At 39.2% G+C, this 17354-nt stretch overlaps 1 protein-coding gene across 2 annotated transcripts in view; it reads left to right on the top strand.

The window, feature by feature from the left end:
• The first annotated feature begins 1765 nt into the window (after positions 1 to 1765).
• LOC119735414 (protein C-ets-1-like) overlaps positions 1766 to 17354 on the top strand; it is a 43148-nt gene continuing 27559 nt past the window's right edge. Inside the window, exons 1-3 of one of the 2 annotated variants that reach the window (XM_038209111.1) lie at positions 1766 to 2278; positions 3686 to 3875; positions 8441 to 8594. In XM_038209111.1, the coding sequence (XP_038065039.1) occupies positions 3699 to 3875; positions 8441 to 8594 (331 nt within the window). In that variant the 5' untranslated portion in view covers positions 1766 to 2278; positions 3686 to 3698. Of the gene's footprint in view, positions 2279 to 3685; positions 3876 to 7495; positions 7700 to 8440; positions 8595 to 17354 lie in introns of those variants that run through there. The other variant, XM_038209112.1, reaches the window with a different exon arrangement.

Genomic DNA, 17354 nt, shown 5'->3' on the forward strand with positions numbered 1-17354 from the left:
CGAAATTTACCTTTTTTTCAGTCCAAATTGTGTTTGCTATTGGTTACATGTTCATGAACGGGTGCAGGCCAGCTACACTGGTTCCCTTACCGTACAATTTTCTGGCAACTATAAATTGATCCATTATCTTTAGTGGAGTCAGGGAACCAGACTACTTGAACATTCTTGTTTTTCTTGTTTTTTTTCTTCTTCAGCATTTCCGAACACAAAACTTCAAACATGTCAGTGTAACAATATTTGATCTATTATACTAACCCCTCAAATAGTTCATTTCTGAAAATTACAGCAAAAGCCAATGATGTACCGTCCCTTTAAACTGCATGCGCTTGCCGTGGGCGCCTTTTCTGTGTACGGCTTTCAAAATATAAAGAACTCGTATATCTTTCAGGAAATGTGTATATTTATTAACACGTATTGCCAAAAACAAAATCAACCTGCTTCACTTTTTGACTTATTTTGAAATTAAAAATAGGACATTTTGGTAATTCATACTATTTATCGGTGGAGTTTCGATGCCCTGCTAAAAAAATATATATCTCCTGCAGTTTTACGACTCTTCTAAAATATAAAATTGTTATCAATAGTTTTTGTCATAAAAATCGGTTGGCAAATAAAAAAAAATATATTAATTGCGGCATAATAATAATATTAATCTCTCCCTTTTTAACTGTCACGGTCTGATGGCCATAATAATAACGGTTTGTCATTATAATAATGATAATTAATGTGTTTTGTAAACTTTTTGACATATTTCATCATACATATTTCATCATACACATTTTCTCATACATTTTTCATACTACGATCTGTTATAATGTGTGCCACATATAAAGAGGCTCATTTTTTTTTTTATAAATACCGGTGTTTTTATACACAACAAGATGCATTTTCATTTTTCTGCACATGTGACTGTGACATGTATTATTTTTGGAAATTTATATCAAAGGCAAACTAGCAGGTTTTTAAATTAAGACTTTGACTTTTTCGTGGCCGTGTTTTTTTTTTATTCGAATGAAAATAAACGTTGTTACCCTTTTCACTTTCAATTCATTTGAGAGGAGCGTGGATTGGGATAGTTATTATAGATCACAATTTTTGTGTAATTACAATGGCCGAAGGTAAAATGTACTGGATGGTTTGGGCAAGGATAAGGAGATAACAGACGTATGTATTGAACAGATGCTGCAGTATAATCACGTAACAAGTGTGCCTAAAATGGATAACCAGATTGCTGACGCACAGATTTCCATGGCAACAGATTTGTGGCGAGATCCTCGAACCGAGAACCAGAAGCCTGATGCAAGGCGTAAATTTCCCATGGAAAGTGTGGTCCGGCGTAAAAACAGGATAAACATTGATGCCTGACAATAACCTTAAAAAAGGAGGGAATTTACCCTTCTCATTAAACTCAATTTAGTTCGACCATCGACGAAATAAACATATGCATTTGTAATTTGTATCTCTCCCTGAGATTGCATGTACAGTGTACATGTACTGTACATGTACTTGTACGTACACACGTATTGTACATGATGAAAATCCATATTAAGCCATGCGTTACTATGCATCGGCGCACGTCAGACTGTTTATATACGTGGCCTGCCGATCACTTTTCAATCGGCCTCTCATTGGCCAACGCGCCGCACTTGTTCGGCAGAATATTTACAATGATGACGTTGCGGGAAACGTCAGCGCGCCGTTTCGTAGAAGCCCCGCCCTCGGGTCAATATTGACCAATTAGGAAAAGGAATAATGACCCACACACCATTGGGAAAAATTTGTGAATGGACTGATTTCGCATGTGTACGATCAAAACGAACCACGTTGTCGTTCGTTGATGTGCAGTGTGATGTGTCATTGCTAAAGTACATGTACACGGACAGTATACCACACTCGGAAAAGCAGCGTGTACCCTCGTGCACATGAATGCTCTATTTTGGAGAATTTCATAACATCAAAACACTTCCATTTAGCCCCATTACCGACGTGACACATCTCAGACACGTTACGAACAAGTGGATTGATTTCACCTTCTCAATTTCACGCGGTTTGCCAGACGATTTTACTCTGGATTTTACCAGCGGCCAGCCAAGTTTTGAGTACGGACGAGTAATTGGGTCATCGGCCGGTCGATCGAGCGGTGAAGTGCGGCGCGGTATACACAAGCCACAGGTATCTTGGCGAGACCAGCTGCAGAGGCGATCGCGCTCCGGCCCCCGTCCCATCTCTAGCGGGGTTCACGGACGCTGTATCCTGCATGACTTCGTAGTTTTTTAAGGTAAGATCACAACTTCAGTTCTGATGTTTACCGGTTTTTGTTAATCTGTAATTTGCCTTTCAGTTTCATTAAAAAATTGTTACGTTTTTCTACGTTTCTGCGCTTTTGTTTTGGTTATTTTCATTCTTTGAATTCGATGTGTTTGAAGTGTTGGGACAGTGGAGTAGAGATTCATTTCACAGATGTTGGTCCAATAATTTTGAGTGAATTGAAAGAAGGATAAAATATGGGAAGGGTGATCTATATTTTATTCTGAATTTACATTAAATTTAAATTCAAATTTAAATTATAATTTAAAATTAGTTTATTTTACCTTTAGATTTCCTGCACTTATTTGACATATTTTGTGTATGTGTTGTTTTATTTATTTAAAGGGTATTTCATTGTTTCCATGAACTTTTTGATAGCTTAGAAATTTTTGTCAGATATCCAGTCTTATCTTGATCATTAAATATATTTGTCTTCCGTGACAAAAATGTTGTCAATAAATATTGTTTCCACCCTAAATCATTTTGATTATTTTTTACTACATTGTCGATACCTTAACCTTTGTCATTACGATTGGGTCTGATTACAATAACGAATGCAACTCGATCTTATTGATGCCGTCATTGTACAGTTATCTCGTAACTGCTGTCACGGTCATTGATATTTATCATGTGCTGAAATTCTTGTCATCCTCGATTAATAACCGCGATTGTAAAAACCACAATTCTTTAACACTGAATTCCCTACTAACTTCAATACACTGTCTATTCAAGCCTTTTGACGTTTGTCGCACACTATTCTTCATTGCTACCGACCTTTTCCATAAATCATATGAGCTATGTGTACCTTTTATACCCTAACAGAGCTTTTTACTTTGTCATCATTCTTATTCATTCATTTAATCACAGCATGAAAGGTTGCGTCTCCTGTCAATCTTCCGTTAAATATATCATTTTCTGGTAATCCTTACTTTTAGGACCCCTTTCCTATATAAGGTTAAAAGACTCACCAAAACAGCTGACTATGACATTCTGATATTTATTGACACATTTGAACATTTGGCAATGACACCTCTTGAATATCAGCAGGTTTAATTTTGTAGAAAGAGGGCAGGGTTTTGATTTAAGAGGGGTTAAAGACGACGATGACAAACAGAAAATAAATTTAAAAAGCAAGATGGCGAACTGCAAAAAAAGGTAGGAAAGTCACATTTTCTTTGAAAGTGCTTTCAAAATTATAACTAACATGAGTTTGTCTGAAGAAAAAAGACTTCTTTAGCCTGCAAAAGTCACTTTGGTACTGGACAGTCATCTGCAAAAGTCAGTTTTGAACAGAACTCGTACAAATAGAGGTGTCCTAAAAGTAAGGATTACCCATTTTCTCATGTAAAATGTCCACCCGCTTTCTCTTTTCGTGTAGGATTTTCCCCACAATGTATCACAACGGGCTCGAGGCGGACTCCGCGATGGTCGTACCAGACATGACCATGTTGGACGCATCGCACAAGACGCATATTATTATACATAGCCACAGCCACAGTCACAGCCACGACAGCTTCAGGCCGGGCAAGCCCAGACCGAGAGCGCTGGAGATGGTGAGGTTTTACAAGGTGAGTGTAGGTGTTTAACTTGCGTTTCCCGCTTTGGAATATTTGGCTAAATTACTGATCTCGGATTTTTGGGGATGTCAGACCATTTTGTTTCCCAAGATCATCATGCGTTGTTTAGATCAGATAAACATGCCAAGGAAATGGATGATTATTACGGCCGAGAAAAGCTCTTAATATCGCCCCACCTTTTTTCGACATCAATCAACTAATGTTGTTAGTGACCTATACAAATAGCTATTTGACACCCAGTTTAAATGGCCTTTGCACTCTGCAATAATTGCACCGCGTGAATTTCCGTACTGTTTCAGGGGTTCTTTTGGTTTGGAAAAAAATGTTGCAACCTGACGCCACTTCCGCGATTGTATACAAAGTCTATGGAGAGTCAAGAACATTTTCTAAGTATTTCCTAACAAAATTGGAAATGTTTCTCAGTCCCAGATTCATGTCTTATCATCATTTTTGCAAAGAATGACCTTCATTGAGATGATTCGTGATGAAAAAGGTGGCGTCAGGTTGCAATATTTTTTCATTTGGTTTATTTCGGGTTTTTCACAAGATGGCCTAGCCCTTACCGACCCAACCCGATCCAAAAATCGCCAATGAAAACCGAAACTGACCAGACACGACTGAAATGATGGAAAAACTGACCCGATCCGAACAGAAGTCGGTTTCAGGTTGGGTAGGTTTCGTGTCGGTTTTGGTTTCGGGTCGGTTTTGGTTTCGGGTCGGTTTTGGTTTCGGGTCGGGTTCACACAACATTCGTCGTCACTCGGGTAGTAGAGATGACATTGTGAACATCCGTTCAAAGAAAATTAGGAAATGAGTGAGATTCGATTTGTGTCAATTGCAAGTAAGCACTGCAGTGCACACACCTGTAGTGATAATTATCGCAAGATTTTAACACTTGCTATAGAAGTGTTGAAAGCTTTCTAATAAAGTGTCGTTCGCATCACCCAGGGGCATGTTCCTAGACTTATGAAAGGATTATTTTCACCTAATCATGACCTCACCCCACAGCCACCAGCTCAGTGTATGCAGACCCCAATAATCCGACCCGATAAAACACCTTTCAGGTTTAACAGTAACGAAAAGCGACAACAATTGGGATTAAGGAATAACTGTAGTTCCCAGCGCTTGCCTGGAAGGAAAGGATTATGTTAATCCCAGAAATCCACTTTTCCCAATTCAAAGGATTGTGGTTAGTGAACATGTAGCCTAATGCTCTACATGGGGTCCCAGAGCAAATCTCACCAATGAAAAAAAAAAGAATACTCTTTCGCTTTTCAATCAGTTAACCCATGGCTAAACTGTTTCTTATTTCTGCTTTGTATTGTAATACAAAGATATTGTATAAAGCATTGTAATACATTGTATTGATGTGGCAAACCGGAAGGAAGCAATGTCTATACATTGTATTATTAAGGGAATTCCCCTATGTAGTGTAACGGTGATAGTAGGCCTATGCATGTACATGTCCTTTGTGCAGTGTTTGCTGATTATAGTCTACGCCAATGTTCTCAATTTTCTTCTTTTTGTTGGTCCAAAATGTTCTCAAGTTTAATTTCCTGTATCTGTGTCCTGTCGGTTTATTTCGGTAATTGTGGTCATTTTTCATTAAAAAAAGAAATTGCCTATCTATAAATATACTTGATTGACTCTGTACATAAGTGGATTGGAGTGGGATCATAATTTCATTCTTTGTGATTTGTTGCAGGGACTTTGCATCATACATTATACATTTGAACTTTTTTTTTCCATTTTCACATGTTAGGCTATGTCACAAGAACAATCTTTCATCATTGTGTCTCATTTTGAATTTAAATTCACTTTTTACCGGGGGGGGGGGGGGGGGGGGGGAGTGTGGCCTAGTGGTTAGGGTTTGTGACTCCTGATCAGAGGGTCAGGGGTTCGGATCCAGCTGCTGGCTGTATGTTGTGTCCTTGGGCAAGCCACTTCACCCCCACTTGCCTCTCTCCACCCAGGAGTATAAACTCAGCATTAACTGGGTAAAATATTTAAAACTGTGATTGACTTTACCAGGTTGCAAACTTGAACAACTGCATGACTTATAGAGCCAAAGTGTGAAGAAAAACACAAAAATGAAATCTCTCCAATTTTGTCTCTTACTAAAATTTTCATAATTTCCATATGAATTTTTCATATTGGGCATTTGACTGGTATAAAAAGTCGTAAAAAGTGAACAAATGATGTTAATTGCAGTGCATGACTTATAAGAAAACAAATTTTCGAAAGGGAAAAGATTTCCTCTAAATGCTGATTATGTATGAATCAGTCAAAAGTATGCGAACAAAGGCAGTTATGCTTCTGAATACTTGTTTGTTCCGTTCTTAGTATGCATGAGTTATTCTCATTATTGTGCTGTACTAGTGCAGCAGATATGCAATTAAAGTTGACCTCGTGTAAACGATTTGTCCCTCCGTTAACCCCACACTTTTGTAAAGAAATTGGTCAACTGACATCAACAAATATTGAACGCAAATGCCTGTTTTGGTTGTGTGTTGAACATTCTTGTACTTTGGACATATTGTTCGGATGTAAACAGCCCAGTTTTTTAGATAGGATTGAGTAATGCCCAAACTATTTCATTCTTTTCTGCCTGCTTGAAGTTCATTCACACTTCAAAAATCGGGAGTTCTGATTTCTCTGAAAACCAGACATAAGTGTTGTGTACTTAACAGGGTATTACCAGGCTAATTCTGAGCACTTGGGTCAACAAAAGACCACTGTGAGCTCTCCTATTGGTCAGTATCACTGTGCACACCCCCAAGCTGGTAAACATTCGCTTATCAGTGCTAATCTTGTGATAATTGATTTGATGGGCAGACAATGGACAGAGTTCAATGTCCTGAAAACACAACATCAACTAACGGGATTTCTGAGTTATTCAGAAAGTTTTCTTTCTTTTTGGTGTGTAAATATCTGCATATTTAAAAAAAAAAAAAATCTGTTATGGCCACCACATATTTTATCGCTGCGATGCCAGACCGTAGCCCATTATTCATAGATGGCGAACATATATTTCTCGGAAAAAGTAAGAAATGCGGGCTGAAAACTAATAACGTGGCTGCAGAACAGACGTAGGGGCCTAATTTGTCACAACGGGGAGAAACGGCATGCCAGCAGAGGCACAGCAGGCAAAGACCTATATTTGGATTTCTCAACTTTTCAACTTTAACCAATCACATGCAACCAATCAGTGTGGTTACTTTAAACTTGGGCTGTCTGTCAACGCCTACTTGTTCACCTGGGGTCTATTTTTAGCTCAGGACTTCTTTTTTTAGGACTTGGAATTGGAGGCCCACCTGTTTGTGATAAGTAGAGTGGCGTACTTCACAGTTCTTGAGTTTTTTTTGTGTCCGGGAGAGAGAGAGAGAGAGAGCGGAGGAAAGCGAATTAAAGTTCAGCAAGTTACACCCCCTCGTCAAAATAGACTCCCCCTTCTGCTGGGACCGGGGTCACCTGATTAGCATACTGGAGCACTGTTGCCAATTATCTTCTGGCCAATCAGGCGGCTTGTTAATGAGTCATCCCAGATGTTATTGATTCACAACTTTTAATACACTTGTGTGTGTGTGTGTGATGCACACTGCTAGCTGAAGAGTTGGTTTGGGGCCCTGCTCACTGGGCCATGGCAGTGTCAGTCCGTAGAGCGGCGAATCCAGCAAAGGCAGTGTGAGGGATCTCCTTCTTTTTTTCTGTGTTGATTTTCCGACTGACTGGCCGGCGCTGAAATTCTCAAGATTTTTCTTGTGGAGTTCTTCATGGCTGTGGCGTCGGAGGATCATACTTCAAAAACGCTGTCTGTGAGTTTTGAGTTTTGTGCGTCGTCATATTTTGTGAGTGTTCTCCCGACTTAGTCAGCGGTGCTGTACTGCGCTCTGCTACGTACTGCTGGTTTGCTTCGCTTACTATAGCTGTGGTGGATATCTTAAAACCTGTTTGAGCAGTTTTAATATTTTTTCCTCTAAATGTTGAAAAGCGCGGTGATAAGAGTTAGTGGATAGAAAATTTTTCACCTCCAAAACCTGGATCTGGAAATCCCATTACATTAACCAGTGCAACTTTCTTGGGTCAGTGTCTGTCAGAAAGTTAATGGGTTGACCATGTGGACTCGTGGGGTACTAAACCTCCAAGGGAGTTTTATCAGTGGCACAGCTGAGCTTCGTCTTCACCAATCAACGGTACCCTCTCCCCTTCAAACTAGAATAAACCTGAGGTCAGCCTGGATCGCCCTTTTCCCCCTTCACCTTGCAGTCATTAAGGCCGTTGCGTTTTTACAGGCCATCTCTTATCTCTCCTGCCCCCAGCCGGCCACATTTTGTTACCGAGCCTCCCACCCGTTGAATATTCTAATTTGCTAAATCAGCGTCGTTTCCTTCCTGTAACTTAATTTCCTGCCTTTCTCTTAGCGTACAACACACACATTAACTGCTTCTTTTCTTTTGTGTTTTTTTCTCTCTCCCTCACCACCCACCACCCCCCCCCCCTTTCTCCACTCCTTGCCCCCTGATTTTCGGTTGCGTGCCATGGCCTGTCGTGTGCAGGCGGCCAGCCCCGGTGAGTCGCTGAAGGAGTCGGACCGATACAGCAGAATGGTCGACGTGTCTGAATCGACGAGTGCTGTGAAGACCGAGCCCAATGCCCAGGAAGTGCCCACCGGGTTCGAGCTGCCGGACGAGTTGTCGGGAAGCCCAGTTGGTGAGTGTCCCTCCATCCGTGACTTTCTTTCTTTCTTTTTTTTAATCACTTTTTGATCCTTTCCTGTGGAAGTCATTGAGCTCGATTGTTTCCCAGGAAGATGTACACATCCTTTCCCATGGCAGCCATCTTTAGCAGCCTTTTCACACTAGAGCCTCTCAACCCAGGTTGAACTCAACCCTTGGCGAACCCAGTGCCACCTTGGGTTGAGTTTTTGATTTTTCAACCCCGCGTTCAACCCCGCATCGTTTCACACCTGTTTCATGCAAAATCAAGCTTATCATGCTCAGTTACTACTGTTTTGAACACTGGCAAGAATTTCGACCCGGGTTGAAAATCTCAACCCTGGTCTGGAGCAGGGTCGAGTTTCAACCGGGGGCGAAATCGATCTCTGGGTTGACACAGAGTTGACGCAGGGCTGAAATTCTTCAAGTGTGAAACGATGCATGTTTCAACCCTGCGTCAACCCGAGATTTGTCTGGAGTGAAAAGGGCTAAAGAGAGGCAAGCTGTGCAAACACCTAAGAGATGTCTGCCAAATTCGGGCGGTTCACAACGCAGTGCGCCACCAAGAGTTTGCCATGCAGAGTCCATTTTTCAAGTTTACGGTCGACAAAACACGACCCATTTGAATGAGTGTTTTAGTCGACAACTTGAGCTAATTTGTTATAGATTTAGGCATAGCGTTCTGCCGCCTTACAGAAAACTCCATATTGATAAAAAAGAAAGAAAGGGGCAAACGTATACTCGAATCATACGCTTACGAAACTACTGACCGGAAAAACTAACAATTTTAAATGTCCCGAGCTGCGAATTTGTTGAACATCTCCCACTTTGCACTGGAAAAAAATTAACCTCCGTGGCAAACTCTTGGTGGCGCACTGAATAGTGAATCGCTCAAATTCAAAGAGTCTTTTGAACCCTCTGCATTACAGGTATCCCATAATTTCTCTCACAATGTTTGAAATTTAAAAACATGTATATCAGTTCCGCAGAAGTCAAGGTGCACATTTATTGCAGGCTTCATAACTTGTCGACAATGTCATTACCCTACGCGCTTGACGACTTGAGTTCATCCACGCATGATAGATCAACAATCTTATGAACTAAAAATCTCCTGCCTATCTGGGTAACCAGTGAAGCGTTAATGCAGTTAGGTGCACCACATTAGTATGGGAACCTGTGACATTAGCCAGTGGTTTCTATCAGGCATATTGTAACGCACCGTACCCACAATGCACCATGCATGCGGCCAACGACCGATTATTCAGAATACCTTGAGTAAATGTATGTCAAATATCACACAAGTTGAAATGTAAGGTTCACTCATTGATAGCAGACAGATCTATTCCGTTTCAGTACGGCCAGTACTGTAGGTGTTACAGTGTAGGCTACATGACTCCAAAAAGTAGAGGAGTTTTTGCATTGGATCAGACAATAGAGGGTTTATTGTCTGCAAACTTTTGTTGTCTGTGACCTTAGAAGCTAAATCTGAAGAACGGTGTCGTGTCTGGATGCATTAGAAACCAAACGCAGGCGAACCTGCCAACTTAAATGCACTGTTATGTGTGATGTATACATTTCCCGGAAAGTGACACAGAGACCTGTACAGGAATGGGGTTCCTTCGTTTAACAATAGAGGGCTCTTCAGTCAAAACATTCTGACATGTACCTTTTAATAGGTTGGCATATGGGTCATTCTATAAATTTGGGGTCCACTTTTTTCCCCGTCCCTGTTACATCTGACATCTATGATTGTATAATTCTGATGCACTCCTTAATGCAGTCATCCTCCAAGAGTGATTATGAATAGCAAACTACCTACCCAACAAATAAACAATCATTTGAAGTCACTATTAATGATGTTTGAATGGCAAATTACAAAGTACCAAGGTAACAGGGACGGGAGAAATGTCACACTTTGGACCCCAAATTTATAGAATGACCCATATGTACATGTACTTTACTTGAAAGTGTAAACCCTGAGAGAGTTCATGAAATCTGAATGCATTACATGTACTGTCCCGAAATTACCCTCATGTTGTGCGGAGCATTATGAGCCAGTTCTTAATTTAGCTCATTTCTGAGTAATAAGCCTTTAATATTTTAAGTTGCATGACTTATCATCAGAGTTAAAGAAAGAAGTCATGTGACCCAAACCCTCGCCCCTTTTTGTCGCTCCCCCTTTATTTTGGGCCCCTTCCGCAGAATGTCAGTTTAGGAGTCCGTTTTGGAAAAGCCAACCCATCGCTTCCGAACCGGCTGTGAAGTGGATGTTTTTCATTATTCCTCCTCTCTCAGCTGGGTCAAAACAAACCCCCCTGTATTTCTCGCGTTTCCCCCCTTCCCCCTCCTCGCAGTAAAGTCCGCGTAATAAGGGATCGCGTGTGGAACCTTTAACTCAATCGCGAGATGATTGGTCGATTGAGGGCATGGGTGGAAAACCCTGCTTCCGTTTTAGAATCCTTGTAATTTAGGCCACTGGAGAAAATGTTGTTGTTTTGCAGTTTGAAAAACAAAATTTGGTTGTGTATCCGACCGGTTTTTTTTCTTCAAATTATTTAAGCATACATTCTGTGCCAAGTTGTCCTGTTGTTCAAAATCAATCAAGTGACTATTTTCAACTGTTAAGAGCTCCCAGCCTACATCATAAAGCAGGATTGACTGGCTGTGACTGTTCATGTAACTTGATACAGCTGTCCTTTGACTGTAGGTGATTGATAAGCCAGCTGTGCAGGCACCTGTCTGCTTTTGTCTGTTGACTGATTTTGACTTGTCACAGTGTTTGCTTGGAATAATGATCTGACTGTTGGTGACTAGCCTTTGTAAAAGGCATGGCAGGGGAAAAGGATTAATTTTTTGACTGTCTGTGGTTAATCAGATAGCAGGAGGGTTAACATAATATGTTTACCATACATATTTTGGGGGATTTTTCAAGCAGATTTCATTTTGGCAATTTATTACTTAATTCCAACATTTTCACTGACGAAATTGTTTGATTTATGGCCATGCTGTTGTAACACTACTTTAAAAAAAAAAACCACACATTTAAAAAATTAAAGTCTATCAGTGCATTGGAAGAAATGCAAACTTAAACCATTGAATTTTTTATCTAAACGCAACAAGTGTCCTTACCAATATAGGCCATATTTGCTATTAATTATCACATTTTACTAAAGCGATTTGTGACAGTCGCTGATTGTTGCAATTCAATGATAAACTGTTAATTTTATCGTCCTGGCCACACGGCAAAAAAAAAGTTTACTGGTGGAGGCCCCAGTTTAACAAACTTGAGGCAGGAAAAGGGGTGATTTTATCAGGGGAAGGCATCTGTTTCCTTTAGGCCTGTTTGCGGTCACAGATTTATGGTCGTGCTGTTCTAGCTTTGCTTTTTTTTTTCCTAGAGAGTTGAAACACTGTCCTTTTCTTAAATGTGTTTAAAAGTTTTGCGGAGCTAACCGCTTATTTGTTGTTATTTTATGAAATGTGTCATTTCACATTCACGCACACATGCTTTGTTTTGTTTATTTATTTTTCTTTATTTTTTTTTTTTTTGCAGGGTACCCTTTTTTGGGCCTCATGTTCACGGATTAAAATTAACTCCCTCTCCTGATCTCCTTTTTTTTTTTTCATTGTGGCGTTTGATTGGCTGGTTGTGACTTTGACTCATACGCGCATCCAATCGAAGGAATGAGCTTGACAGGTGGTTTTGGTGGTTGCCTAGCAACAACAGCCCCGTAGATTCACTGACTCATCTTTCTTGGCCCAAAAAAGGCTGAATCAAGGACATTTTGGGAGGAAGATTTCGCAAAAGAGATGATGGAAAACTTCTGATTGATTTAAAGGGAATATACATCATTTGCTTTTGCTGTAATTTTCAGAAATGGATGGAATTGGGGGGTTGGAAATATATAGCAAATATAGTTACACTGACTTTTCTGAGGTTTTGGGTTCGAAAATGCTATAAAAACCAAGAAAAACGATCATTTTCCTGTAGTCTGGTTCCCTGACTCCATATAAGAAGAAACAGAGCAGTTTACATACATAGGGGAATTGTAAGGTCAGGGAACCAGTTAAGCTGGCTCGTACCTGTTCATAGGTTTGTAATCGATTGCAAACAAGTGCGATGGTCAATTGGGGCCAGTATTTGAGAGAGAAAAAAACAGTTGTTTCCAACGCACAAAATTACCACTTTTTTTTTAAATGACAGTATACCAGGTGCCATGATTTTACAGGATGCTTTACACTGTCATTCACTAACAGTCCAGCAAGGTATTTCAAAATGATTTGGTAGTTTTATTTTTTGATGTTTGCAAATGTTGTATTTTCCCTTTAATAACCCCTGAAATGTTTGCCTTTTAAATTATTTTAATTGGACAGTATTGTATCGTTGCCATCAACTGCAATCGTTCAAATGACAGTATCTATATAAGCTCAGTTTTCAGAGAATGGATGTATTCAAAGGATGGGCTAACTCCCTATCTTTCCCCTCACAATATTAAAATTCACACTTAATTTGTCTTTTCTGAAAAGTCAACTTTACATTTCAACTACAACGCAAAAATGTTTTCTTACCGGTAGGCCTATGTTTTTCAAATCAATTAGCACATTTGTGAATCAGTCGCTTTCTTTTCTGTTAACTAGAAAGTTATTTTTTTAACAAAATACGTCTTGTAATTTATCTGAAATCTGAAAATAATTGAAGAGTTTCCAACAGGCAATAATCGCCATTCGGTATTAATTCCACCATCGCCTGGCTGCCCAAAGGCAATGTCAACGGCTGTTGTCACACAATGTCAGAAAACAGTAAAGCAAAAATGTACAGGACGAGTAAAAAAAAAATCACGCCCAAATGGCAGGACCAATTTTTGAATGAAGTTTTGCCTGTAGCACTTTCAAAATCTAGGATAAGAAAGCCCAATCAATGAGCTTTCTCTTAGTACAAGAATCATTCAAATCACTCGTGTACTTTTTAAGTTACGGCATTTTGAACACAAACACCATTTTACAGTTCATTCCACAAATCACAAAACAGGTACGTGCTCTTTCAGCAAAACGAACACAATTCTCAAAGGGATGCATGTGAATTGTTTTCGTTTTGCTGAAAGAACACGTAGGCCTACCTTTTTTGTGATCCATGGAATGGACTTTAAAACGATGTTTGTGTTCAAAATTCCCTAACTTGAAAAATATGTGAGTGATCTGAATGATTCTTGTACTAAAAGAAAGCTTAAATGACTGGGCTTTCACATCCTAGATTTTGAAAGTGCTTCAGGCAACACTTCATTCAAAAAAATGGTCCTGCCATTTTGGATGCGTTTTTTTTTTACTCATCCTGTAGTTCAGAAACAACAGTTATACTATGTATGTTCTATAAATCGTCGCAGAGCTGACATACTGGCGAATCGACCATTTTGGCGATTTCGAGATTTTGTTATTTTTAGGATTTATGAAGGTTGCTCTTTCAAGTATTTATGCCAAAATTCTTAATATTTTTCTGGATTTTGAGATTCAGAGCCCCCTTGTGGCGATTCACTCACAAAAACAAATCCATAATTTGACATAGTAAAGAATACGGAATTTCGCTGGTAACAGCTTATGTAAGGTGTGTGTTCAAAGTACCAACAAAGGTTATTCGTCAGTTTGTCGGATTGCGCGCGCGTGCACGCGCGATCCGACAAACTGACGAATAGCACACAAACAGTGTGAAGAACAACCGACTATTAGAGATTAATGTAACTTGACAAACTGATGAATACGTTTACGATCAAATAAAATCATATCGCACAACTTATCCGATTAAATAAGTGACCTGATGGATACTTAGTGTCCTATTTTATTCAGAATATATACTAAAAGGGTATGTATCGAAACATTAAGGGTAAAATACGGCGCCCAGAAAAATGTCCCAACTTCAAACGCGAATTACTCGAAACAAGGTTTTCGCCTATTCATCGGTATGTCAGCAGCTCTGCGACAAAATGTTCATAAACGTACATCATTATTCACTTTTTTCAAATAGATATATCAGACTTCGAAAAATAAAGTCTTCCAATTTAACGTTTCAATTCACACATCAAATATGTTTACGATTAAGATACATGTAGACACACTCTGTTGGTTTTTGTGTACAGCTTGTTTTTCCATTTTTTTCAATGGATGAACAGTTTCAGCCGGCACGTATCAAAAGATTTCTCTCCCACGTATTAAAAAAAAAATAGGACAAATCTAATTTCCACTGACCCCAGAATTTTTATCCTTTGTTACTTAAGGTCATCTCAGTTGATATATATTTGTGTGCAAAGTTGTTGCTCCCCATATCATCTTGAATTTGTTAAGGGTTAACCTTTAACAAAAATGGATAGGAAAGGCCTTACCGAAGTTGCTCTGCATTGCTTTTTGTGTACAACAGTTCGAGTATGAATTTTCATAATTGAATAGAAATTATAGGCAACTACTTTTGATATGAAAGTGAATTTCATATGAAAAATAACAAAGACCCCAATTTCCTTTAAAAAAAAAAGAACTTTTAGAGTTGTGTTGGATGAATGCAATCTTCGTTTATTGATAAGTAATTTTAAAGTGTTTCTGTATATATTATGGGGCCGGCGCAAAAGTGTACATAGTCTTTAAGACTGTACACGTTTTACGGTAAATTACAGTTCATGTGCGGGAATCTCAAAATCTGACAAAATAATATACAGACATTTCAGGGGGTTTTCCCCCAATAAACAAGCGTGATGTTCAGATCAACAAATAGACTTTATATAGATAAAGTTAGTTGTGGGAAAAAACCTCAAATCTTGTTTTTCTGTAAATATACCTGGTCTTATATGCACAATGTGTTGAGGTTTTTGAGTAATACCCACAGGATCAGTTGTATGCTAATTAGTCCCCTCTTTCAAATCTCCCCTCAATGGCCCATGTCATAACGCCACTCACCTGTGACATAATGGGACGCACCATTGGAAACACCATGTCTAGACAAGTCCATTGTGCAGCCAAGGGGGTGGCTAATGTGGTTTTATTGAAAGGGGGAGCACACAAGAGTGTTGAGGTTTTATGAAAGGGGGATCAGTGAAGTTTTTAGTGAAGAGGAAGTTTTTACTGGATGACTGCTGGATGACCTCCAAGCTTAGGTTGTGCAACTATTTTCAATCACAAATACCCTTTGATTGTGTTTGGGGATTTGTTTGTGTATTGATTTTTTTTCTGTGCCTTTGCTTATTGATGGTTATGCACATACCTTTGCGATGATGTATTGGCCTACTGTGCACTTTGAGTAGGACAAGTTTACAAAGTCATAAATCCAAAATGCACATCATTGGTAGAGATTGTTCACACAAAAAATGGATTTGTTTTTGTTTTTGTTTTGTTTTTCCTTTTGTTTTTTACTCAAATTTGTGAGTTGTCTTCCTGTACTACATGAAAAATGTGACCTAATTAAGATTTTTATAAAAATGCCTTTAAAAAACTGCACTTTTTTCCCCGTCAAATCAGAACACTAGCCTATAGTGGGACAGAAAGTTCAGCTATTTCTACTTACACTTATGCATTTCATTATAATGTTTGTTGAACTGTGCATTTTATCGAGAGATGAAAGCAATTATCTTGTTCCAAAAGAGAATTATCCAGATTACATGTAGGTCTGAATAATGTAAGACACATCCGTAAACAACAAAGTGTACAATACAGTAACTTCACAAAATAATGACTCATCTGAAAGTGTGGTGTATAATAAATGTACCACAATGTATCAAGTACCAAACAGTAGGCGCACACCCCCTGATTTTTCACAATTTTCAAATATTTCTAGGAGGTATGTCTTGACATTTTTCCCTGTTTCCTCTGCTGTCAAATGGTTTTTTCATCACTTCAAAGGAATTTTCACCTACATGAGCCAATACATGCCCCACTTGTACGTTAGGTTTGGCCTCCATTTTTGGCACCCCCCCCCCACCCCTTCTGTAAATGCTGTATCCACCACTGCCAAGGAATGTACATCCTGGCAGTATTGGACAGTGAAGATTGGTTTTTCTGATTTCTTTTTTAGTAAGAAAGCACATCAGAGATTGTAGGGAAAAAAAATTAAAATGAATTCGTCCTGCTTTGCTTTTAACAGAACGGGACTTCCAAACATCATAACCTTGCCATATTTGTATACAATCCAGTTAAAACTGTACCCACGATGAAACGGCTCTTTTTTTCGTTGGTTTTTCATTCTATGGGAAAATCCCTATTGTTCAGGCTTTGAAACTTTGTTTACTTTGGACAGAACAGTTGTATAAAAAAAACTCCCACTCTGTCGCTGAATCGAGATTTGTGGCGTGATGAAAAAACCAGGAATCCAATCAAGCGGCATCTATTGTGTAAATTTACTCACTGCTCCCGAGCGGTGTCGTGTCAGTGCAGTGCACGGCCAGTGAACTGTGTCGGATGCTAAGCCACGCCCCCAACCGGGCAACCACCCACGCTGCCAATACCGTATATGGACGTGTGGACAATGGCATGATTTGTATGAATGAAAATATGTAAATTAGTTTGGAGGAAATGAGCCATTAACATCATGTGGCAGTGCGTGTGGGGCAAATTGCATGTTTGTAAAATGTATTGCTTATGAAGTCCATGTAATCATATTTTTGCAGCACACGTTTAAAACAAAACTGAAGTAGGGTACATGATTATCATATCATCCTGTTCAACATGACAATTTTCATGGCCCAGTTTTTTTGTTTTTTTTAATGGAAATTAAAACATTGTA

Source organism: Patiria miniata, unplaced genomic scaffold (assembly GCF_015706575.1).
Source record: "Patiria miniata isolate m_02_andy unplaced genomic scaffold, ASM1570657v1 HiC_scaffold_29, whole genome shotgun sequence".
Classification (NCBI taxonomy): domain Eukaryota; kingdom Metazoa; phylum Echinodermata; class Asteroidea; order Valvatida; family Asterinidae; genus Patiria; species Patiria miniata.